Here is a 27,646-nt window from a genome sequence, read left to right as displayed (position 1 = left end):
GACTCTTATAACATGAACAATTTTTAGTTTGCGTCTTTGAAAAGAGTTAAAGGTACTGAAACAGTTTCTAAATTACTCTTATAACAATAATTTTCAGTTTGATTATTTGAAAAGAGTTAAAGGCACTGAATCAATCACGTTTAAATGTTGCTCTCCAAAATTTTTACACTTGTACCCCATCCATCTTTCTCCACGCGATCGCTTTCTATTTTTATCTCTCATTCCCTATCTTTCCCCCCGTTTCTCTTGTCTGTTCTTTTATCAACAAAACCATCGTCATTAGAAAAAAAAATCGTAGCTTGAGTATCGACGAGGCTAAGCGATAGGAAGATAGCAGGACGTGTCAGAACTAGATGAATGGGGAGATTAATATTATAGCCAGGTTTGCTTGCCGTCCAAAACACAGACAATTGTTTTTGTTTACAGTATGTTTACATGATTACTGACTATTATTGTACTCATGAAGGGATAGGCAATAAGTCATTCATAAATAAAACAAGAGAGATAAAAGGGTGATATGTGTATGGCTAATTTATAATTGGTGTTTAAGGTAACTTCATCTTCCTCCCAAGGTTTCTAAGAGTACAGGATGAAAGATCTGAGAGACTCTTAATCTTGCAGAAGACGAAAAGTCTGAGATTCCTAATTTCAAAAGACAAAAAGTCTAGGATTCCTAATTTTGCAAAAGAGGAAAGATCAGATATTCATAATTTCAAAACACGAAAAGTCTGAGATGCATAATTTCAAAACACGAAAAGTCTGAGATGCATAATTTCAAAAGACGAAAAGTCTGAGATTCCTAATTTTGCAGGAGGCCAAAAGTCTGAGATTCCTAATTTCAAAAGACAAAAAGTCCAGGATTCCTAATTTTGCAAAAGAGGAAAGATCAGATATTCATAATTTCAAAAGACGAAAAGTCTGAGATGCATAATTTCAAAACACGAAAAGTCTGAGATGCATAATTTCAAAAGACGAAAAGTCTGAGATGCATAATTTCAAAAGACGAAAAGTCTGAGATTCCTAATTTTGCAGGAGGCCAAAAGTCTGAGATTCCTAATTTCAAAAGACGAAAAGTCTGAGATTCCTAATTTCAAAAGACAAAAAGTCCAGGATTCCTAATTTTGCAAAAGAGGAAAGATCAGATATTCATAATTTCAAAACACGAAAAGTCTGAGATGCATAATTTCAAAAGACGAAAAGTCTGAGATTCCTAATTTTGCAGGAGGCCTAAAGTCTGAGATTCCTAATTTCAAAAGACGAAAAGTCTGAGATTCCTAATACTGCAGAAGGCCAAAAGTCTGAGATTCCTAATTTCAAAAGACGAAAAGTCCCAGATTCCTAATTTCGCAAGAGGAAAAATCAGATATTCATAATTTCAAAAGACGAAAAGTCTGAGATTGAAAAGTTTGCAAAGGACGAAAAGTCAGATTTTCTTAATCTTTGCAGAAGGGGAACAGTCAAAGATTCCTAATTTTAAAAGACGAAAAGTCTGAGATTCCAAATTTCAAAAGACAAAGTGTCTGAGATTCCTAATTTCAAAAGACGAAGAGTCTGAGATTCCTAATCTTGCAAAAGGTGAACAGTCAGAGATATCTAATTTTGCAAAAGACGAATAGTGAGAATTTCCTAATTTTGCAAAAGACAAAAAGTCTGAGATTCATAATTTTGCAAAAGACGATAAGTCTAAGATTCTTAATTTTGCAAAAGACGAACAGTCAGGGATTCCTACTTTCAAAAGACGAAGAGTCTAAGATTCCTAATTTTACAAAAGACGAACAGTCAGGGATTCCTAATTTCAAAAGACGATGAGTCTAAGATTCCTAATTTTGCAAAGGACGAACAGTCAGGGATTCCTAATTTCAAAGGACGAAGAGTCTAAGATTCCTAATTTTGCAAAGGACGAACAGTCAGGGATTCCTACTTTCAAAAGACGATGAGTCTAAGATTCCTAATTTTGCAAAGGACGAACAGTCAGGGATTCCTACTTTCAAAAGACGATGAGTCTAAGATTCCTAATTTTGCAAAGGACGAACAGTCAGGGATTCCTAATTTCAAAAGACGATGAGTCTAAGATTCCTAATTTTGCAAAGGACGAACAGTCAGGGATTCCTACTTTCAAAAGACGATGAGTCTAAGATTCCTAATTTTGCAAAAGACGAACAGTCAGGGATTCCTAATTTCAAAAGACGATGAGTCTAAGATTCCTAATTTTGCAAAGGACGAACAGTCAGGGATTCCTACTTTCAAAAGACGATGAGTCTAAGATTCCTAATTTTGCAAAGGACGAACAGTCAGGGATTCCTACTTTCAAAAGACGAAAATTCTAAGATTCCTAATTTTGCAAAAGACGAACAGTCAGGGATTCCTAATTTCAAAAGACGATGAGTCTAAGATTCCTAATTTCAAAAGACGATGAGTCTAAGATTCCTAATTTTGCAAAGGACGAACAGTCAGGGATTCCTAATTTCAAAAGACGATGAGTCTAAGATTCCTAATTTTGCAAAGGACGAACAGTCAGGGATTCCTAATTTCAAAAGACGAAAAGTCTAAGATTCCTAATTTTACAAAAGACGAACAGTCAGGGATTCCTAATTTCAAAAGACGATGAGTCTAAGATTCCTGATTTTGCAAAAGACGAACAGTCAGGGATTCCTAATTTCAAAAGACGAAAAGTCTAAGATTCCTAATTTTGCAAAAGACGAACAGACAGGGATTCCTAATTTCAAAAGACGATGAGTCTAAGATTCCTAATTTTGCAAAGGACGAACAGTCAGGGATTCCTACTTTCAAAAGACGAAAATTCTAAGATTCCTAATTTTGCAAAAGACGAACAGTCAGGGATTCCTAATTTCAAAAGACGATGAGTCTAAGATTCCTAATTTTGCAAAGGACGAACAGTCAGGGATTCCTAATTTCAAAAGACGAAAAGTCTAAGATTCCTAATTTTACAAAAGACGAACAGTCAGGGATTCCTAATTTCAAAAGACGATGAGTCTAAGATTCCTAATTTTGCAAAGGACGAACAGTCAGGGATTCCTACTTTCAAAAGACGAAAATTCTAAGATTCCTAATTTTGCAAAAGACGAACAGTCAGGGATTCCTAATTTCAAAAGACGATGAGTCTAAGATTCCTAATTTTGCAAAGGACGAACAGTCAGGGATTCCTAATTTCAAAAGACGAAAAGTCTAAGATTCCTAATTTTACAAAAGACGAACAGTCAGGGATTCCTAATTTCAAAAGACAAAAATTCTAAAATTCCTAATTTTGCAAAAGACAAAAATTCTAAAATTCCTACTTTCAAAAGACAAAAAGTCTGAGATTCCTAATTTTGCAAAAGATGAAAAGCCTGAGATTTCTAATTCTGCAAAAGACGAAAAGACTGAGATTCCTAGTTTCAAATGACGAAAAGTCTGAGATTCATAATCTTGCAAAAGACGAAAAGTCCGAGATTCCTTATTTCAAAAGACGAAAAGTCTGAGATTTCTAATTTTGCAGAAGTCGAAAAATCTAAGATTCCTAATTTTGCAAAAGATGAAAAATTAAGATTCCCAATTTTGCAAAAGACAAAAAGTCTGAGATTCCAAATTTTGCAAAAGATGAAAAATCAGAGATTACTAATTTTGCAAAAGATGAAAAGCCTGAGATTTCTAATTCTGCAAAAGATGAAAAGTCTGAGATTCCTAATTTTGCAAAAGACGAATAGTCTGAGATTCTTGATTTCAAAAGACGAAAAGTTTGAGATTCCTAATTTTACAAAGTACGAAAAGTCTGAGAATCCTAAATTTAAAAGACGAAAAGTCTAAGATTCCTAATTTTGCAAAAGATGAAAAAATAAGATTCCTAATTTTGCAAAAGACAAAAAGTCTGAAATTCCAAATTTTGCAAAAGATGAAAAATCAGAGATTACTAATTTTGCAAAAGACAAAAGGTCTGAAATTCCTAATTTTGCAAAAGACGAAAAGTCTGAGACCCTTAATTTTGCAAAAGACGAATAGTCTGAGATTCTTGATTTCAAAAGACGAAAAGTTTGAGATTCCTAATTTTACAGAGTACGAAAAGTCTGAGAATCCTAAATTTAAAAGACGAAAAGTCTAAGATGACTAATCTCGTTCCATTAGATTCCTTATCCTTAAAATCTCTTAATTCTAATAGTTAAATCTAATAGTCATGTCTTCTTCATCATAATACTCAAAACTACACAGTATTCTGGAAGTTTTATTCCAGCTGTGACCAATTATTATTATTATTATTACTAGCCAAGCTACAACCCTAGTTGGAAAAGCAAGATGCTATAAGCCCAAGGGCTCCAACAGGGAAAAATAGCCCAGTGAGGAAAGTAAATAAGGAAATAAATAAATGATGAGAATAAATTAACAATATATCATTCTAAAAACAGTAACAACGTCAAAACAGATGTGTCCTATATAAACTATTAACAACGTCGAAAACAGGTATGTCATATATAAACTATAAAAAGACTCATGTCAGCCTGGTCAATATAAAAATATTTGCTTCAACTCTGAACCAAGTTGTGGAATGATCTTCCTTATCGCATGGTTGAATCAGTAGAACTTCAAAAGTTCAACCTAGCAGCGAATAATGAATGTTGACAGAAGGGTCTTTTTCATAGTTTATGTATGCTAGATCTATTTTAATGTTGTTACTGTTCTTAAAATATGCTATTTCAATTGCCCAATACCCCTCTTTGTTTATTTATTTTCTTATTTCCTTTCCTCGCTGGGCTATTTTTTCCGTTGGGGCCTTTGGGTTTATAGCATCCTGCTTTTCCAACTAGGGTTGTAGATTATCTAATAATAATAATAATAATAATAATAATAATGTTTCCTTATTTCCTTTCCTCTCTGGGCTATTAGATAGTAATAACGATAATAATGACATTTTATATTTTCCCTTTGCGTTAATAGGCATAGGAGGTGATGATGATGATGATGATGATGTTGATTTTTTCCGATACAAATAAACAAAAATGTAAAATACGATGAATAAAGATACGGACGTACTAGCAACTGCATCTACAATGTCTTTCTCTCCACAAACGAGTGATAACCCTCCTCCCCCCTTAATCCCAAGCCCAAAACGCGCCCCCCCCCAACCCCCCACGCCTCAAAAAAAAAACCGCAATTCGTCTTCTTCGGACGTAGTTCCCGATAAGAGGTAAGAAGCATTGAACGTTATCATCGGAGACCAACTAGAGAGGCATCAACGGATATACCGTAGTGAGTGTCATCTAGGTGACCGGCAAGACGCGTTTCGATTTTTTTTACTTTTTCTGGTGCTATATACATAAAAAACTAAAATAACAAGAATATATATATCTGGATACGTTGTTCTTTTTATTCATCGCCGAGAGTTAAAGTGAGTAAGTTGTTAGCTTAGAAAATTGCTTTTTTTTCTGCTTTTTCTGGTGTTAAAACATAAAAACTAAAATAACAAGAGTATATATATTTGGATACATTGCTCTTTTTAATCATCGCCCAGAGTTAAAGTGAGTAAGTTGCTAGCTTTGAAAAATTGCTTTAATGGTTATAGTGAACCGATTTGGATGTTCACAACACTCGCAGTCTTTTGAAAGTTTTAAAGGCCGCTCATGAATGGCAGAGACGAGGGATAGTGACATTGCCCTATCGAGCAGGACAATGCCCTACAGACTGACTCTATATACATATGATCAGAGCCAATGTCCCTTCTGCATCCAAGCTAGGACCAAGGAGGGCCAGGCAATGGCTGCTGTTGACTCAGCAGATAGACCTATAGGCTCCCCCAAACACCCCATCCTTAGGTCACATGGATGGTAAGGTTGCAGCGACCAAGCAAGGGACAGTGACATTGCCCTATCGAGCAGGATAATGCCCTACAGATTGACTATCTACATATGATCAGCGCCAATGTCCCTTCTCCATCCAAGCTAGGACCAAGGAGGGCCAGGCAATGGCTGATGATGACTCAGCATAGTCCTATAGGCTCCCCAAAACCCACATCCTTAGCTCACAAGGATTGTGAGGTTGCAGCGACCAAAGAAACTAACTAGTTTGAGCAGGACTCTCGAATCCCAGTCTGGCGTTCACCAGTCAAGGACGTTACCACATAGGCCACCACAACAAGAAAATTTTTGATGATGAAAGAAGTGTTAATTTTGTTGCAATGATAAAAAACAATCGTTTACATACTGTAATAGAGGCATTGTAAATTCATAAATGGTGTTTCTTGATAATAATGTTGAAGTATCGTAAAAATCTAATGATGATGCTAAAAATGGAAAGAAAATATCCCCACTGTTCCTACATTACCTATAAACACTTATTTACAAACAACAAATGCAGCCATGTCTAGTCCACTGCAGGCCACGGGCCTCAGACATGTCCTTAGCAATGTCTGGGGTTTGGCCATTTTCATCATCACGCTGGCCACTGCTGATTGGTGATGGTGAGACGCTAGTCTGATCGCTCATAGCAAACCAGCCTAGTATGAGTGGCCCTGACTGGTACAGCTTTGTTGATCATGGCGATACACATACCCTTTCACCACGTTAAGGTCTCCTCACTCAGAAAGGGGACTTGAAGAATATACATGTTCTTTTTAGCAATGAATTCAAGTTAATTTTAACCAAAACTAAAATTTATTGATTTTCCAAATTAAAAAGCTGATGGGAACAAATCGTTGTAATACATAATACCACATTTCTCATTAAATTCGTTCTTTGTTCTCAAACGAAGGCTAACATTTTGATCAGGGATTCGATGGAGTCTTCCATGATTAGAAAATCTTAAACTCTTCTAATTAACAGTTTTCTGTACTGTAAGTTCAAATGGCAGGGACAAAGGACAGTGAAAAAGTCCTAGAGACTGGTCATATATACATATAATCAGTACACAAGTCTCCCTAGCCACCCAAGCTTGAACCATGGAGGGCCCGGCAATGGCTGCTGATGGCTCCTCCAAAACCATCATCCTTTGCTCACAAGGATGGTGAGGTTGACGATACTAAAAGAATCTAGAGGGCTCGAGCGGGATGCGAACGCCAGTCAGGTGGATCACCAAGCAGGGACTATTCTAATAGGCCACCACCACTGCTTTTCTACAAGACACCACTTTCTCCACTGCCTTTCTACAAGACATAGCTTTATACACTGCGTTTTTACAAGGCATCACTGTCTTTACTGCCTTTCTACAAGACGTCGCTTTCTCTACCTGCTTTTCTACAAGACATCACATTTCCCACTGCCTTTCTTCAAGAAGTAACTTTCTCCACTGCCTTTCAGCAAGACGTCACATTCTCCACTCCCTTTCTTCACGACATCGCTTTTGCCACTGCCTTTCTTCAAGAAGTAACTTTCTCCACGGCCTTTATGCAAGACGTTGCTTTCTCCACTGCCTTTCTTCAAGACATCACATTCTCCACTGCCTTTCTTCAAAACGTCACTTTCTTCACTGCCATTCTTCAAGACGTCACATTCTCAACTGCCTTTCTACAAGACATCGCATTCTCTGCAGCTTTTCTACATGACATCACATTTCCCACTGCCTTTCCTCAAGAAGTAACTTTCTCCACTGCCTTTCTGCTAGACGTCACATTCTCCACTCCCTTTCTTCACGACATCGCTTTTGCCACTGCCTTTCTTCAAGAAGTAACTTTCTCCACTGCCTTTCTGCAATATGTCACATTCTCCACTCCCTTTCTTCACAACATCACATTTCCCACAGCCTTTCTTCAAGAAGTAACTTTCTCCACACCCTTTCTGCAAGACGTCACATTCTCCACTCCCTTTCTTCATGATATCGCTTTTGCCACTGCCTTTCTTTGAGAAGTAACTTTCTCCACTGCCTTTCTGCATGATATCACATTCTCCACTGCCTTTCTGCAAGACGTAACATTCTCCACTGGCTTTCTTCAAGACGTTACTTTCTCCACTGCCTTTCTTCAAGACATCACTTTCTCCACTGACTTTCTTCAAGACATAACTTTCACCACTGCCTTACAACAAGACGTAATTGTCTCCATTACCTGTTAACAAGACGTAACTTTCTCCACTGCCTTTCTACAAGATGTCATTTTCTCCACAGCCTTTTTACATGACGTTGCTTTCTCCTCTGCCTTTCTACAACACCTCAATTTCCCAACTACCTTTCTACAAGACGTCACTTTCTCCAGCAACTTAATTCATGAACATGAGACAATTATTGCAAACTCAAAATCTTAAAATGCCAAATATCATTAAGAAATCAAAATTCGTTTAGGGAAATTTTATCATGAATTTTTCTTGTCTCTTTTTAACCCAGAACAATCATCTTCCCTTTCATCACTTTTTTATTGGAAAATGATATGAAATACTTCAAAGAGCTTCAAGAGCCGAAATTTGACCACTTAACTATTCAAAAGGAATGAAACATTCTATAACTCATAAGCCTGTATGTCAGGTAAATAAGATTATCCGTTCTGTACCCCAACTCTCTTTGCCTTCTGTACAGGTCTTTAACACTTTCACTGCCATTAGTAACTTAGGAATCTTCTACTGACGCGCTTGTTTCCCATTTGTAAGGGGTAAGCACAGTTGCATTGTTTTTGGACTTTGCTTTGGCTTTGGGGTAGACCGTAGTCCAAACCGGCTGCCCTGCCTGACATCGCTCAGACCCCGGTCGCTTATGTTCCTGTGTTGCACCAGTCAACGCCGTCCTTCCTCCCAGCAGAGAGGAGTCCTGGCGCCGGGTAGACCGTAGTCCAGACCGGCTGCCCTGCCTGACATCGCTTAGACCCCGGTAGCGTATGTTCCTGTGTTGTACCATTCAAAGGCGTCCTTCCTCCCAGCAGAGAGGAGTCCTGGCGCCGGGTAGACCGTAGTCCAGACCGGCTGCCCTGCCTGACATCGCTCAGACCCCGGTCACGTATGTTCCTGTGTTGCACCAGTCAACGCCGTCCTTCCTCCCAGCAGAGAGGAGTCCTGGCGCCGGGTAGACCGTAGTCCAGACCGGCTGCCCTGCCTGACATCGCTTAGACCCCGGTAGCGTATGTTCCTGTGTTGTACCATTCAAAGGCGTCCTTCCTCCCAGCAGAGAGGAGTCCTGGCGCGGTTAGGTCGACAGTTCGGTACGTGTTATGTTTTTAGAAGGTGTTGGAGTGGCTTCGTTTGTGTGTGTGTTAGTCTGTAACAGCCTTTTGCTTTAAGCAAACCTATAAGTCGATTACCTACATAACTTTGACAAATTTGGGAAAGAGGTAACTTCTTTTAAAATCAGCAAAACTATAAAAACTTGGTATTCAATGAAGAGGTCTTGACGAGAACTTTCCATTATATATCAACTAACTATAGTCTATTTCTTTTAGCGATGCATATTTGCACCGTCTCGCGGCGGTGCCCTTTTAGCTCGGAAAAGTTTCCTGATCTCTGATTCGTGAGAATTATCTAGTCCAACCAATCAGCGATCCGGAAACTTTTCCGAGCTAAAAGGGCACCGCTGCGAGTCGGTGCAAATATGCATCGCTAAAAGAATTGAACTATAGAATTTGTAGGATTTTGAAATATTTTGCTACATCAGAAGGTTTGTTGAATTGACCGCTGGCACTGAAAGGGTTAAGATGCGAAATCAAATGTCCGCAAAAATAACCCCAGGCTTACTGGGGATTAGGGGAAGAGGATATGTAGAAGGTTGGGGATTAAATTGACTTACTCTCAAGATAACAACCACCAAAACAATACATCAAAATAATGTAAAAAAAAAAAAAAAAAAAAAAAAAAATAAGATAAAAGACATTAGTATTTCCTGTTGCGTTATTCCAAAATTCTTGTTTTATATATTATATTATATATATGTATGTATATATATATATATACATATATATATATATATATATATATATATATATATATATATATATATATATATATATACACAGTATATATATATGTATGTATGTATATATACATACATAGATTATATATATATATATATATATATATATATATATATATATATATATATATATATATATATATATATATGTATGTATATATATACACACACACACACACATATATATATATATATATATATATATATATATATATATATATGTATGTATATATATATACACACACACACATATATATATATATATATATATATATATATATATATATATATCATATATATAAAACTACAATTCTCCACTCTAATAAAGAGTAATGTTTTTGGATATATATATATATATATATATATATATATATATATATATATATATATATATATATAAATATATATATACATATGTATATATATACATATACATATATATACATATGTAAATATACATATATATGTATATATATATATATAAATATATATGTATATATATATATATATATATATATATATATATATATATATATATATATATATATATATATATATATATGTCTTTCCTGTCCCACTCAGCGGCAGGGAGAGAGGAAGTAGTGATACCTTGGTGAGAGGGGGGTTACCCAGAGAGATACACTCGGAATTCACAATCTCCCACAAATTACTGAAACTTCCATGTTGTAGTTACGAAAGAGTGAGGGGATGGGAAGGGTTGAATCTGTGTTTGTGCATATCTAAGCAGACGTATTTTTTGACGGATCGTGTACACTTGTATTTTATAATTACTTACGTCTATATAAAGTATTGTATTATAAATACAATACTATTGTTAATAGTTTATATAGGACATATCTATTTTGACGTTGTTACTGTTTATAGAATGATATATTGTTAATTTATTCTCATCATTTATTTATTTCCTTATTTCCTTTCCTCACTGGGCTATTTTTCCCTATTGGAGCCCTTGGGCTTATAGCATCTTGCTTTTCCAACTAGGGTTGTAGCTTGGCTAATAATAATAATAATAATAATAATAATAATAATAATAATAATAATAATAATAAAACAGTAGATTCAAATCTGGTTCCCAAAATTCTATTTTTAGAACATTCTCTTATCCACTTGATTTAAAAAAAAAAAAAACTTACTTCATCTTTAGTAGTCATCAACAAACATTTAAAATCTTCAAGTCTTTTTGCTCTTTCATTAAATAACAACATCAAAATTTCAATAAAATTCAACATAAATAACTTCTATGCCCTGCGTATATTTCCTAATACACGTGGTACTTTCATACGCGTTCAAGCGTATATTTACTGACAAGGCGTATCTTTCTTACAGGACTAATTGCGTAGATAAGATTGACTTCTTTTGATATTCTTCATTAATCAAGGCAAGTTATATATCATAGTTGATTCGATCATGTCGGTTGTTATTATATAATAGAGAGAGAGAGAGAGAGAGAGAGAGAGAGAGAGAGAGAGAGAGAGAGAGAGAGAGAGAGAGAGATTGTTTTTAATGTGTTTGAGCATATTAGCTGTTATTATTATTATTATTATTATTATTATTGTTGTTGTTGTTGTTGTTGTTGTTGTTGTTGTTATATAATAATAATAACAATATGTTTATTATTATTATTATTATTATTATTATTATTATTATTATCATTATCATTATCTTTATTATTATTATTATTATTATTATTATTATTATTATTATTATTATTATTATTATTATAAGCTCATCTACAACCCTAGTTGGAAAAGCAGGATGCTATAAGCCCAAGGGCTCCAAGAGGGAAAAATAGCCCAGTGAGGAAAGGAAATAAGGAAACAGGTAGAATAGTGTGGCTACGTGTACCCTCAAGGAAGAGAACTCAAACTCAAGACAATGCAAGACCATGACACTATTATTATTATTATTATTATTATTATTATTATTATTATTATTATTACAAGCTAAGCTACAACCCTAGTTGGAAAAGCAGGATGCTATAAACCCAAGGGCTCCAACAGTGAAATATAGCCCAGAGAGGAAAGGAAATAAAGAAATAATTTAGAAGAAACGTAATGAACATTTTGAAAAAAATAAGAACAATAACATTAATATTGTAATTTCATTTATAAACTATAAAAACTTATTAATATAATTCTTATGGCAATTATAAAAAGCATAATCTTTTAATCTTCTTGCCAGTATGATGATTTATAAATAATATTATCAATTTACTTTGTCAGTATCGTAATTTATAATTAATATTATCAATTTACTTTGTCCGTATCGTAATTAATAATTAATATTATCAATTTACTTTGTCAGTATCGTAATTTATAATTAATATTATCAATTTACTTTGTCAGTATTGTAATTAATCCTTAATATTATCAATTTACTTTGTCAGTATCGTAATATATAATTAATATTATCAATTTACTTTGTCAGTATTGTAATTTATAATTAATATCAATTTACTTTGTCAATATCGTAATTTATAATTAATATTATCAATTTATTTTGTCAGTATCGTAAATTATAATTAATATTATCAATTTAATTTGTCAGTATCGTAATTCATTATTAATATTATCAATATACTTTGTCAGTATCGTAATTTATAATTAATATTATCAATTTACTTTGTCAGTATTGTAGTTAATCATTAATATTAATTTACTTCACAGGAGATGTTTTACCCAGGGGCTGCCTCCCCTTGTCCAGAGGAACAAGAAGTTTGGTCACATTCAATACCAGAAGACTACAGGTAAGCCATTTTTATCTTATTTACTTCAGTAAAATAATTGCAGAAAGAACTTCAGGTATGGTGAATTATTTAAGTTTACTTAACCCTTTCAGTGTCAAGTGTTGAATTTAGCAAAACTTATGATGTAGAAATTTTTTTTAAGACTAAACAAATTCAGCATATTATATTTTTTTTTTAATTAAGTAAAATAATGCCAGAAGGAACTTCAGGTATGGTGAATTATTTAAGTTTACTTAACCCATTCAGTGTCAAGTGTTGAATTTAGCAAAACTTATGATGTAGAAATTTTTTTTAAGACTAAACAAATTCAGCATATTATATTTTTTTTTTTAATTAAGTAAAATAATGCCAGAAGGAACTTCAGGTATGGTGAATTATTTAAGTTTACTTAACCCATTCAGTGTCAAGTGTTGAATTTAGCAAAACTTATGATGTAGAAATTTTTTTTAAGACTAAACAAATTCAGCATATTATATTTTTTTTTTTAATTAAGTAAAATAATGCCAGAAGGAACTTCAGGTATGGTGAATTATTTAAGTTTACTTAACCCTTTCAGTGTCAAGTGTTGAATTTAGCAAAACTTATGATGTAGAAATTTTTTTTAAGACTAAACAAATTCAGCATATTATATATTTTTTTTTTAATTAAGTAAAATAATGCCAGAAGGCACTTCAGGTATTTTGACTTATTTAAGTTTACTTAACCCTTTCAGTGTCAAGTGTTGAATTCAGCAAAACTTATGATGTAGAAATTTTTTTTAAAACTAAACAAATTCAGCATATTATATATTTTTTTTTTAATTAAGTAAAATAATGCCAGAAGGAACTTCAGGTATTTTGACTTATTTAAGTTTACTTAACCCTTTCAGTGTCAGTGTTGGATTCAGTAAAACTTATGATGTGGAATTGTTTTTTTTTTTCAAGATCACATAAATCCAGCTTATTATAATTTTATTATTATTTTTTTCTTCATTTGCTTAAGTAAAATAATGCCAAAAAAATTCAGGTATTTTGACTTATTTAAGTTTACTTAACCCTTTCAGTGTCAAGTGTTGAATTCAGTAAAACTTATGATGTGGAATTTTTTTTTTCAAGACTACAAAAATCCAGCTTATTGATATTCATCATTGCAAAGCTCTTTACAAGACCTTTCCAATAAACATAAACTTATGCTATGGGTGATTTAAAAAAAAAAATGCTTTCCATTTTCCAATTTTGATTAAGTCACCAATATTATTATTATTATTATTATTACTAGCCAAGCTACAACCCTATTTGGAAAAGCAAGACGCTATAAGCCCAAGGGCTCCAATAGGGAAAAATAGCCCAGTGAGGAAAGAAAATAAGGAAATAAATAAATGATGGGACCAAATTAACAACGTCAAAATAGATATGTCTTATATAAACTATTAACAACGTCAAACACAGATATGTCATACATAAACTATAAAAAGACTCATGTCAGCCTGGTCAACATAAAGACATTTGCTCCAACTTTGAACTTTTTAAGTTCTACTGATTCAACTACCCGATTAGGAAGATCATTCCACAACTTGGTATCAGCTGGAATATAACTTCTAGAATACTGTGTAGTATTGAGCCTCATGATGGAGAAGGCCTGGCTATTAGAATTAACTGCCTGCAGTGAAAGGGTTAAGAAGTAATTAATTGAATAGGTATTCCTGCAAACTTGGAATTAAAATAGTTAAAGAACAGAAGAAACATCAGGTATAGTTTTATATCTAAGTTACTCAGGGAGTGGCTATGTTTGCCCCTCTATATAGGAATTCGTCCAATTATTATTATTATTATTATTATTATTATTATTATTATTAGCCAAGCTATAACCCTAGTTGGAAAAGCAAGATGCTATAAACCCAAGGGCTCCAGCAGGGAAAAATAGCCCAGTGAGGAAAGGAAATAAGGAAGTAAATAAATGATGAGAATAAATTAACAATATATCATTCTAAGAACAGTAACAGCGTCAAAACAGATATGTCCTATATAAACTATTAACAAAGTAAAAAACAGATATGTCATATATAAACTATAAGAAGACTCATGTCAGCCTGGTCAACATAAAAACATTTTCTCCAACTTTGAACTTTTTAAGTTCTACCGATTCAACTACCCGATTAGGAAGATCATTCCACAATTTCGGCACTGGAATAATTAGTTATTTTAGAAGGATGGTTTAATCAGAATTTTTATGCTTAACAAACCAATCTTATGTACTATTTCTTGTTTTTGACAAAATATAGGGACATTGGCTATTTATCTTAAAATAATAATAAATATAGGAAAATGAAAATCATCTATTGAATAAAATAGTTCTCTAGCATTTGCGTGCATAAAATGCTTGAGAAGAATGATTGAAATCAGAATGAATAGGCTTAACAAACCCTTCTCCAAAACCAAAATTATAAACCAAAATTTTGCTCTTTTATTTCCCTATATGAAATAAAATAAACTTGTGTAGCATTAGGATATATACAATTCCTGAGAAGAATGATTTACATCAGAATGATTAGGCTAAACAAACCATTCTCCAAAATCAAAATTATAAACCAAAATTTTACTAGTCATTTAGATTTAATGTCTCCAAAACCAATTGGGATCGTGAATAATTCATATAAGTTATTCTACACGAAAAAAAAAACTAAACTTTACTAGTCTTTTATTAGCGCATATGGAACAAAATAAACTTCTGTAGCATTTGCATATATAAAATATCCCATTACCTCCACGGACGTATGGGTACGTCCTTGTAAAAAACTGCTATTTGCATTTTCTTTTGCATATTTTTGATAATTTTTTGAGAAACTTCAAGCATTTTCCAATAGAATGAGACCACCCTGACCTCTCTATGACGAAAATTAAGGCTATTAGAGCAATTCAAAAGATATATATATATAATGCAAAATGTGCTTGAAATAAAAAAAATAACCCCTGGGGGTTAAGGGTTGGAAAGTTCCAAATAGCCTGGGGGTAAAAGGGTTAAAAGAATAATTTGGAGTAAAAATTCACTCTTCAAAATCAAAATCATAAACCAAAGTTTAATAGCCTTTCATTTTCCCATATGGAATAAAACTTTTGCAGCATTTGGATATATAAAACACTTTAGAAGAATTATAAAGTTAAACCACTCTCCAAAATCAAAATCATAAACTAAAACTTACTATACTCAATTTGCTTTAATGAGGCACTGACTCGCAGAGGTGCCCTTTTAGCTCGGAAAAGTTTCCTGCTATCTGATTGGTTAGAATTATTCTTTTCCAACCAATCAGCGATCAGGAAACTTTATCGAGCTAAAAGGGCACCCCTGCGAGTCTGTGCCAACCTGCCTCACTTAAAAGAATTGACTATAGTCTTTTATCTACGCATTTTACGCAAATGATAAAGCCGTAACCAAACACATCTTTTCCAGATTAGGCAGCGATCGACAACGACATATCTTGAGAGAGCAGATTCCAACGCCTGGCGGTGGAACTTTTCCACAGTCACACCATGGTGAGTAGATTTCTTGCAATTGCATACAATAACACATTTAAGTATACTACGACTCGTAAGGCAAATTGCAGGTAATTAAGTATGGGAACCTTACAACGAAATAGATCATAGTTTGTCTATGATGTTCAGGACTTACTCATATAAAATTTCAGGGGAAACTAGAAGACTGGACTTTTCTGATCTCATCCTAATAAATGGAAAGAGCTTATAATTTCATATATATATATATATATATATATATATATATATATATATATATATATATATATATATATACATATATATATATATATCTATATATACATATATATATATATATATATATATATATATATATATATATATATATATATATATATATGTATATATATCTATATATTTACATATATATAAATATTTACATATATATAAAAATATAAATATATATAAATATATTCATATATATATAAATATATATATATATATATATATATATATATATATATATATATATGTATATATATATGAATGTATGTGTATATATATATATATATATATATATATATATATATATATATATATATATATATAATTATATATATATATATATATATATATATATATATATATATATATATATATATATATATATAATTTGATAATTGGATGCCGTTGGCTTATAGTATTGTGCTTTTCTAATTAGGGTTGTAACTTTAATAATAATAATAATAATAATAATAATAATAATAATAATAATAATAATAATCCATGGAACAAGAGGTCAGCATTTCCCTTCCGAAGTACTGTCTGAGCACCAGATGAGAAAAAGCGTACAGTTGTATGAGTGAGGAGATACCTTTGCCATGATAAGCAAAGCTGTACTAGTCAGGGCCATCCAGACTAGGTTTAGTTAGCTGTGGGCGATCAGACTAAAGTCTCCCACCATCACCAATCCGCAGTGGCTAGCGTGGTGATGTAAGTAGTCAAACCCCAGACATGACTTTGGGCATATCTGAGGCGTTTGTCCAGCAATGGACTAGAAATGGCTGCATTGAATATACACTGAGAGAGAGAGAGAGAGAGAGAGAGAGAGAGAGAGAGAGAGAGAGAGAGAGAGAGAGAGAGAGAGAGAGAGAGAGAGAGAGCTTTGTCGTCTTCGCCTTGGCTCAGAGTCTATTTCGGAGAACAATTAGTCTTCAGCCGTAATGTCTGTGCCATAAACACTTTTGAAGACACTCTAATTTAGTCCATTTACTTGGCACACTCAAACACGCTCCTTTCCGTGCAAGAGGAACCAAAGAGCTGACATCTCTCGCAAGGGGGAGAAAGACCCCCTTTGTGAAAATTAGCAAAAGTTAACGGTAGTTTGCACAGAATAGCATATAAACTTGTAAATACACGCCTCTAGCTTTTGGGGGTCACTGCCTTCAAAAGTCATAAAATCTTAAAACCAATGGTGACCTGTTTGAACAATGGACTAATTACTGTCTTTAAAGATTTTGTTGTGTTTCTTTTTATATTTTTATTATATAATTATAAAAAGGGTAACTCACCTTGTAAAAAGAGCTAATTGCTTTCGTGTCAGGATAGCGTGACCAGCCAGAAGGTCGGTCATGCCTTTGGCACAGGGTGTAATTATCGCCTTTGTGGAGGCGAACGAAGTTGGGTATATCATCACCTTTTTCTCTGTTAAATGGTATCTCGAGGGTGAGGGATTCTTGATGGTACACATTAGAATATCAGAAGTTTCACTTGAGCACAAAACTTGTGTACATTTCTTGAAAAATTTGCCGTATTTCAATTGATATAATTAATAATGTTTAAAGGTTTTAAAGGCCACTCATGAATGACTGAGGTTAGGGACAGGGACATTTGTCCTATCAAGCAGGATAATGCCCTAGAGAATGACCATATATACATGCGATCGGCGTCCAAGCCCCTCTCCATCCAAGCTAGGATCAAGAAGGGCCAGGCGATGGCTGCTGATGACTCAGCAGATAGATATGTACGCTCCCCCAAAACCCGTATCCATAGCTCACAAGGATGGTGAGGTTGCAGCGGCCAAAGGAACTAACGAGTTTGAGCGGGACTCGAACCCCAGTCTGGCGATCGCCAGGCAAGGACGTTACCACATTGGCCAGCACTTTAAAGATATTAAACTGAACTGATTTCTAATTCTCGCGTTATTAATCCGGTCGTGTGGAGCGAGTCCTAAGGCGAGTTTACGCGATCGAACGGTTCGTCGAACGCGGTTCGACAGGCAATGGTTTGAAGTGATGTTCGAACGTTTGAACGGGGTACTTGGTTATTGTCAAACGGTTCGAAGAAAGTCTGTTCTCGCTTGACTTTTGTGGGCGGAGCTTCGTTGTCCACAAACCTTACGCTTTTGTGACTGACTCGACCTCTTCGTTTGGCAAGCAGGTTCGACAAACGAGTTCGACGAACCGTTCGACACTGTAAACTCAGCTTTATCCTCATATTCACATTTCATAGCTGCAAGAGTATACATTGCAGAATGCCACTTCCCACAATTATACTCAATTTTTTTTAATGAGGCGCATTTGCAACGACTTGCAGCGGTGCCCTTTCAGCTCGGAAAACATTTCTTGCTATCTGATTGGTTAGAATTACCTTGTCCAACCAATCAGCGATCAGGAAACTTTTCCGAGCTAAAAGGGCACCCTTGCGAGTCGGTGCAAATCTGCCTCACTAAAAAGAATTGACTATAGTCTGTAGATATGAAGGATTCTTGGATCGATCGGTTTATTATGTATTTCACCAAGCTTAGAATTCTCTCTCCCTCTCTCTCTCTCTCTCTCTTAATCAATTCTGTTCTTGTACAGTTGAACACAGAAATTCCTGGCACACCTCTCTCTGAGAAAGTGTACCCTGTCATACCCTTACTACACAGAGAGTCCCTGTTTGTAGCCCCGTCCACCTCCTATGCCATTTCTCCCTACACTATCTGTTTGGTTACTAACAGAGCAGTAAGGGTGTGGCAGGGTGCAATTCCTCAGATTGAGGTGTGCTATGAATTACTGTGTCCAACTGTACATTAGATGAACAAAAGACAATCTTGAAATTCAGATCAACTAACCATGGACAAATTTCAATCCAAAAAGGAGTAAATACCTAATACAGAAGTAAATACTCTTAAACATTGGCTCTAATTTCCCCAAATTTGGGGGGAAGATTGAAAGGGCGTTAGAGAACTAGATGGCAAAATAAGGTGAAGGATGATATGGAGAGAAGAGGTTTGGTGGAAGAGGATACCTTTAATAGGAGGCGCTGGAGAGGGCGCATCAGGCAACCGACCCCTTAATGTATGGATTATTATTATTATTATTATTATTATTATTATAACTAGCCAAGCTACAACCCTAGTTGGAAAATCAAGATGCTATAAGCCCAATAGGGAAAAATAGCCCAGTGAGGAAAGGAAATAAGGAAATAAATAAATTATGAGAACAAGTTAACAATAAATCATTCTAAAACAGTAAAAACGTCAAAAACAGATATGTCCAATATGAACTATTAACAACGTCAAAAACAGATATGTCATATATAAACATGAAAAAGACTCCTGTCAGCCTGGTCAACATAAAAGCATTTGCTCCAACTTTGAACTTTTGAAGTTCTACTGATTCAACTACCCGATTAGGAAGATCATTCCACAACTTGGTCATAGCTGGAATAAAACTTCTAGAATACTGTGTAGTATTGAGCCTCATGATGGAGAAGGCCTGGATATTAGAATTAACTGCATGCCTAGTATTACGAACAGGATAGAGTTGTCCAGGGAGATCTGAATGTAAAGGATGGTCAGAGTTATGAAAAATCTTATGCAACATGCATAATGAACTAATTGAACGACGGTGCCAAAGATTAATATCTAGATCAGGAATAAGAAATTTAATAGACCGTAAGTTTCTGTCCAACAAATTAAGATGAGAATCTGCAGGTGAACACCAGACAGGAGAACAATACTCAAAACAAGGTAGAATGAAAGAATTAAAACACTTCTTCACAATAGATTGATCACCGAAAATCTTAAAAGACTTTCTCAATAAGTCAATTTTTTGTGCAATTGAAGAAGACACAGACCTAATGTGTTTCTCAAAAGTAAATTTGCTGTCGGGAATCACACCTAAAATTTTAAAAGAGTCATACAATTTTAAAGAAACATTATCAATACTGAGATCCGGATGTTGAGGAGCCACCGTCCTTGACCTACTTACAATCATACTTTGAGTTTTGTTAGGATTCAACTACACACCCCATAATTTGCACGATGGACTAATTTTAGCTAAATCTCTATTAAGGGATTCACCAACCCTAGATCTACATTCAGGGGATGGAATTGATGCAAAGAGAGTAGCATCATCTGCATATGCAACAAGCTTGTTTTCTAGGCCAAACCACATGTCATGTGTAAATAGTATGAAAGTAATGGGCCAAGAACCCTTCCCTGTGGAACACCGGATATCACATTCCTATACTCACTATGGTGCCCATCAACAACTCTTTGAGATCTATTACTTAAAAAATAAATAATAATGCTCAGAAACGACCCACCCACTCCCAACTGTTTGAGTTTGAAAATAAGGGCCTCATGATTAACACGGTCAAAGACAGTATTAAAATCAAGGCCAATCATACGAACTTCCTGACCACAATCAAGGGATTTCTGTACAGCATTGGAGATTGTAAGAAGGGTATCACATGCTCCAAGGCCTTTACGAAAACCAAATTACAAACTAGGGATTAGATGATTATCTTCAGCAAACTTATTAAGACGTTTTGCCAGAAGACGGTGGGAAAGGAGATAAGGTGAAGGATGATATGGAGAGGAGAGGTTTGGTGGAAGAGGATGCCTTTGATAGAAGGCGCTGGAGAGGCCGCATCAGGCAACCGACCCCTTAATGTAGAGATAACGGTGAGAAAGAAGATGAGGTGAAGGATGATATAAAGATTGATTGATTTAAGGTTTTCAGGCATCCTGAATGATATAAAGAGAAGTGGTTTGGTGGAAGAGGATGCCTTTGATAGAAGGCGCTGGAGAGGCCGCATCAGGCAACCGACACCTTAATGTAGGGATAACTGTGGGAAAGAAGATAAGGTGAAGGATGATATGGAGAGAAGAGGTATGGTGGAAGAGGATGCATTTGATAGAAGGCGCTGGAGATGCCGCATCAGGCAACCGACCCCTTAATTTAGGGATAATGGTGGGATAGAAGAAATTCAAATATCAAACAAGTTCAAAATTAATCTTAAGAAGCCCAAATAAAAGCGACTGTTTTGCAAGATGGTATCCAGATCTTAAAACACTACCAGTCTTCGAAAACGACATATAAACAAAAACTAATTATTTCACCCAGTTTGAAATTACCGACCACAGGATAACTATGATCACCAAAACATTTAACTGGCTGTTTCAAATTGGTCCCTAGCCACGTGTTACTATCCCAACAAAAAAATAAAAACATTAAAACTAAAACATTCAACATCAAAGGCCATTGCAAAGCAGAAGGCCCAGGACGAGCAAAGCGATTATCAGCGCAGTAATTGCTCCAGTGATTAAAAAGCCTTCAGGAATCGATTCTCTGATGAAGCTGTTAAACCATTTCTAGAACTTTGTCGCAGTCATCCTTCCCGCGTCACCGCTAAGCAAACAAGCAGCTTAACAAGGCAATTAACGCCAATGGCCATCGTTAATCTCGCGATGCAAAGATGACCAGACTCCCGAGGCGAATACAGTGTTTAAGAGTGATTAATTCTGCCTGAAAAATATATATATTTAACTCTATAATGATACCTGCAGCAGGATATGGTTCGAGTTTTAAACACCAGGGGTCTAATTGCTCTGTACAATAGTTACACAAAGTCATTTATCTTTTTTTTCTACATGCAAACATGCACGCTCGGACATCAAAGGCAAACGGAAATAGACCAATAGAGACAAATTATTATTATTATTATTATTATTATTATTATTATTATTATTATTATTATTGCTAAGCTATAACCCTAGTTGATAAACCAGGATGCTATAAGCCCAGGGGCTCCAGGAGGAAAAATATTACACTGAGGAATGGATAGATTGCGGAAATAGACCAATAGAGACAAATTATTATTATTATTATTATTATTATTATTATTATTACTTGCTAAGCTATAACCCTAGTTGATAAACCAGGATGCTCTAAGCCCAGGGGCTCCAGGAGGAAAAATATTACACTGAGGAATGGATAGATTGCATAGATTATTATTATTATTACTGTACTTGCTAAGCCGCAACCCTACTTGGAAAAGCAACAGGGAAAAATATCCCAGTGAGGAAAGGAGACGATGAAATAAGCTAAGTGAGAAGTAATGAATAATTAAAAATATTTTAAAAATAGTAACAACATTAAAATAAATCTTTCATATATAAACTATAAAAACTTGGAAAAAATCAAAGGTAAGAGAAATAAGATAGAATATTGTGCTCTAGTGTACCCTCAAGCAAGAGAACTCTCTTCATTGTGGTGGCCGATGTGGTAACGTCCCTGACTGGTAAATGCCAGACTGGGGTTCGAGTCCCACTCAAACTCGTTAGTTTCTTTGGTCGCTGCAACCTCACCATCCTTGTGGGCTAAGGATGGGGGTTTTGAGGGAGCTTATTGGTCTATCTGCTGAGTCATCAGCAGCCAATGCCTGGCCCTCCTTAGTCATAGCTTGGGTGGGGAGGGGGGCTTGGGCGCTGATCATATATATAGTCAGTCTTTAGGGCATTGTCCAGTGGCCACTTTCCTCTTTGTAAGGGTAGAAGAGACTCTTTAACTACGGTAAGCAGCTCTTCTTGGAGAAGGACACTCCAAAATCAAACCATTGTTCTCTTATCTTGGATAGTGCCATAGCCTCTGTACCATGGCCGTCCACTGTCTTGGGTTCGAGTTCTTTTGCTTGAGGGTACACTCGGGCACACTATTCTATCTTATTTCTCTTCCTCTTATTTTGTTAATGTTTTTATAGTTTATATAGGATATATTTATTTTAATCTCGTTGCTCTTCTTAAGATATTTAATTTTTCTTTGTTTCCTTTCCTCACTGAGCTATTTTCCATGTTAGAGCCCCTGGGCTTATAGCATACAGTTTTTCCAATTAGGATTGTAGCTTAGCAAGTAATCATAATAATAATAATAATAATAATAATAATAATAATGAGTCTTTTATAGTTTATATATGACATATTTGTTTTTGATGTTGTTATTAGTTTATATATGACATGTCTGTTTGGATGTTGTTACTGTTTTTAGAATGATTTATTGTTAATTTGTTCTCTTCATTTATTTATTTCCTTATTTCCTTTCCCCACTGGGCTATTTTTCCCTGTTGGAGCCCCTGGGCTTATAGCATCTTGCTTTTCCAACTAGGGTTGTAGCTTGGATAGTAATAATAGTAATAATAATAATAATAATAATAATAATAGGGCACTATCATTGTCCCTTGCCTCTGCCATTCACGAGTGGCCTTTAAAGCGTCCAAGGTACCTTTCCGATAAGAATTTCAAGATTTCTTCTTCTTCCAGATTACAATGCGGACAATGTGGCCGGCCGATTTTGTTCCAGCCTCTGGAATACAAATCAAGGTAACTACTCATCTAAACTGTCATGCAATGCAGTATTCTTATCTCTAAGATGATCTGCTTATCTATAGTGGCTATTCTTAACCACTTTATCTTAGGTGGAAGGTAACTACGGAGTTATATAAATGCAGATATTGGATGGTCAGTTATCCTTAACTTGTAAGTGCAGTTAAGTAACTTGGATCAATTAATTATTATTTGATTAAGAACAATGGCTGCCTTAGTAGCATTAATTTTGAAGTATATTTTTCTCAATAGCTCGAATAACCACTATTATTATTATTATTATTATTATTATTATTATTATTATTATTATTACTTGTTAAGCTACAACCTTAGTTGGTAAAGCAAGATGCTATAAGCCCAGGGGCCCCAAATGGGAAAATAGCCCAGGGAGGAAAGGAAAGGAGGAAAAATAAAATATTTTAAGAATAGTAACATTAAAATAAATATTTCCTATATAAACTATAAAACAACTATAAGAAAACAAGAGGAAGAGAAATAAGATAGAATAGTGTGCCCGAGTGTACCCCCAAGCAAGAGAACTCTAATCCAAGACAGTGGAAGACCATGGTACAGAGGTTATGGCACTACCCAAGACTAGAAACGGCTGCATTTGTTGTTGTTTGTTTTTGTTGTTTTTTATATGTGCACACATGTATATATAATTTCCACTTGGTAAGGTTAGAAGAGACTCTTTAGCTGTGGTAAGCAGCTCTTCTAGGAGAAGGACACTCCAAAATCGAACCATTGTTCTCTAGTCTTGGGTAGTGCCATAGCCTCTGTACCATGGTCTTTCACTGCCTTGGGTTAGAGTTCTCTTGCATGAGGGTACACTTGAGCACACACTTCTATCTTATTTCTCTTCCTCTTGTTTGGTTAAAGTTTTTATAGTTTTTATAGGAAATAGTTATTTTAATGTTACTCTTCTTAAAGTTTTATTTTACCTTGTTTCCTTTCCTCAATGAGCTATTTTCCCTGTTGGAGCCCCTGGGCTTATAGTATCCCGCTTTTCCAACTAGGGTTGTGCTTAGCAAGTAATGATAATAATAATAATAATAATAATAATTCTTTTCTTTTTTCTTTTCAAGTTTGAAATAAATAGATTTCTGGCGAAAAATTAAGAAACATCCAACTTTTACAAGGATTTTGGATGTCTCAAAGACTTTTTAGTCCATCCGCGGAGACTCCTTTTGCTCTTGGTTAGAGAGAGAGAGAGAGAGAGAGAGAGAGAGAGAGAGAGAGAGAGTTACAAGGATTTTGGATGTCTCAAAGACTTTTTAGTCCATCCGCGGAGACTCTTTTTGCTCTTGGTTACAGAGAGAGAGAGAGAGAGAGAGAGAGAGAGAGAGAGAGTTACAAGGATTTTGGATGTCTCAAAGACTTTTTAGTCCATCCGCGGAGACTCCATTTGCTCTTGGGTAGAGCAAATTGGTTTAAACATTTACAGAGATTTTATAACGTCTTTCTTATTCTGTGTGTGTGTGTGAGAGAGAGAGAGAGAGAGAGAGAGAGAGAGAGAGAGAGAGAGAGAGAGAGAGAGAGAGGAGGCTTTTTGAATGTCTCAATTACTTTTTAGTCCATCAGCAGACTCCATATGCTCTTAAGTAGAACGAATTAGTTTAAATGTTTAGAATCTTTATAAACTTGTCCAACTTATTCTCTGAGAGAGAGAGAGAGAGAGAGAGAGAGAGAGAGAGAGAGAGAGAGAGGGGGGGGGGGGGCATCACAAAAAAATATTCCCATCAATGTTTACTACTGTGTATCGTAGTTAAAAAATGCATTCTATCATTTTTATCTGATATGCAAATTTCCCTCCCTCAGAGAACTTTGATTTAATGGAAGTCAGGACACAGCATCAACGCCCCCTTACATATATATTTTTTAATGAACGCACGAGCGAATAATGGCCAACTTTAATGGTGAAATAGATTACTAAGTTGTAAATCATACTATCTCGATACTTTATCTTAAATGTAAATGTGTTTTTTGTTGAGTGCTATTTTCGTCCGACCCCTTTTTTAAAATTTGCATTTGATGTTCTTTTGTTACATATTTCATTTCATTCGTGCTTGTCTTAAGTATTATTATTATTATTATTATCATTATTATTATTCTTATTATTATTATTATTATTATTATTATTATTATTATTATTATTATTATTATTATGATTATTATTATTATCAATACTTCCTAAGGTACAACACCTTACTTCGCATTACTGTGAATGTTTTATTTATTTTTTGTTTAGACACAGACATCTCCCCTGTATAATAAAGAGCAAGTGTCTGACTATATATATATATATATATATATATATATATATATATATATATATATATATATATATATATATATACATATATATATATACATATATATATATACATATACTGTATATACATATATATACACACATATATATATATATATATATATACACATATATATATATATATATATATATATATATATATATATATATATATATATATATATATATATATTCATGCCCCAGAGGGAAGAGTACTCATACCCCGGTGAGAGGGATGCCCCATGAGGTACACTCAGAAACCACACACTCCTATAAATTGCCGAACCAGTGATTAGCAGTTAGGAAAGGGGGGAGGAGGGGTGGGAAGGGTTCAGTTTGTGTGTGTGTGTGTGCATATCTATCTAAATATTTAAACGTCCTTTTTGACGGGTCGCATACACTGATACAACTAGCTAAGTTACACAACCCTAGTTGGAAAAGCGTGATGCTGTAAGCCCAAGGGCTCCAACATGGAAAAATAGCCCAGTGAGGAAAAGGAATAAAGTACAAGAGAAGTATTGAATATTCACTATTACAACTAGCTAAGCTACAGCCCTAGTTGGAAAAGCGTATTGCTATAAGCCCAAGGGCTCCAACATGGAAAAGTAGCCCAGTGAGGAAAAGGAATAAAGTACAAGAGAAGTAATGAATATTCACTATTACAACTAGCTAAGCTACAGCCCTAGTTGGAAAAGCAGGATACTATAAGCCCAAGGGCTCCAACATGGATTAACAGCCCAGTGTGAGATAAGGAAATGAACTACAAGTAATGAATAAATTTTTAATATATTTGATCCCCTTCTCCTCTTAATCCCATTCCACGTTTTATCTCGTATGTTTCTTACCTCCTCTCTTAATTATATCATCATCCATCTCCCTTCTTCCCCCCACCCTTCGCCGGGCGACGTAATAATCTCCCTCCGACCCCAACCGAAAAAATATGGCTTTGTAAATATTAGGGTTCCTATCATGGCCCGTTAAAACAATTTGATTCCGTGTTTAAACCATTTGCGGGATCAAGTCGCGTATCATACACGATCGCCCCCAGAAGATCCCCTAGTTCCATCCCTTCTCACCAGAGGTCTCCTGGGTTTCTTTAATATGTCCCTAAATGATTCGCTCGCTCTTAACGAGAAATAGTTTCTTCTCACTCAATTTGGCTCAATTTTAGTGCGTCCAGAGACCTCAGGGATGTTAATCATTGTTTTCTGGCATTGATGTTCTTATGGATTCACTCTCCTTAAGATGATATTCGCGATTCATAGCGAAAAGCTACGAAATGAAGCGAAAAATTTCTCCCCTAAAAACCAAACCGAAATATTTAGGGAGCGGGGGCGGCAAGTCTCCCCTGCAGACCGAAATGAATGAGAAGAGGGTGCGAAGCAAAATGAAAAAAAAAGGGGGAGTAGACCTCCCCCCTCCCATCCCCCCGTGGAGGTATATTCCCCAAACGCCTCATATATTCAACGGAGGCTTAAATTAGGACACTTAACGCTCAGTTAGTCTGGTTGGGGGGGAAAGCTAATGACTTTATAACGTCTCTGTTCGTTTTATTAGGTTCCATTCACGTTGTGGGATTG

General features: G+C 34.9%; 2 protein-coding genes across 4 annotated transcripts in view; one reads left to right on the top strand and one right to left on the bottom strand.

Annotated features, from left to right (window-relative positions):
- The first annotated feature begins 5,219 nt into the window (after positions 1–5,219).
- The window catches only part of LOC137624311 (uncharacterized), a 35,774-nt gene continuing 13,347 nt past the window's right edge, over positions 5,220–27,646 (top strand). The window contains exons 1-4 of one of the 3 annotated variants that reach the window (XM_068354971.1): positions 5,220–5,238; positions 12,555–12,634; positions 16,061–16,143; positions 23,693–23,752. In XM_068354971.1, coding sequence (XP_068211072.1) covers positions 12,558–12,634; positions 16,061–16,143; positions 23,693–23,752 — 220 coding nt within the window. In that variant the 5' untranslated portion in view covers positions 5,220–5,238; positions 12,555–12,557. The other 2 variants (XM_068354948.1, XM_068354960.1) reach the window with 2 other exon arrangements.
- LOC137616280 (sperm acrosomal protein FSA-ACR.1-like) lies at positions 7,581–8,510 on the bottom strand. The gene is made up of 2 exons (XM_068345915.1): positions 8,462–8,510; positions 7,581–7,993 (listed from the first exon to the last, which is right to left on the bottom strand). The coding sequence occupies exons 1-2, from the start codon at positions 8,508–8,510 to the stop codon at positions 7,581–7,583; spliced, it is 462 nt and encodes a 153-aa protein (XP_068202016.1).

Source organism: Palaemon carinicauda, chromosome 2, assembly GCF_036898095.1.
Source record: "Palaemon carinicauda isolate YSFRI2023 chromosome 2, ASM3689809v2, whole genome shotgun sequence".
Lineage (NCBI taxonomy): Eukaryota > Metazoa > Arthropoda > Malacostraca > Decapoda > Palaemonidae > Palaemon > Palaemon carinicauda.
The sequence above is the reverse complement of the archived record's forward strand: the minus strand, read 5'-3'. Positions and strand labels throughout refer to the sequence as shown.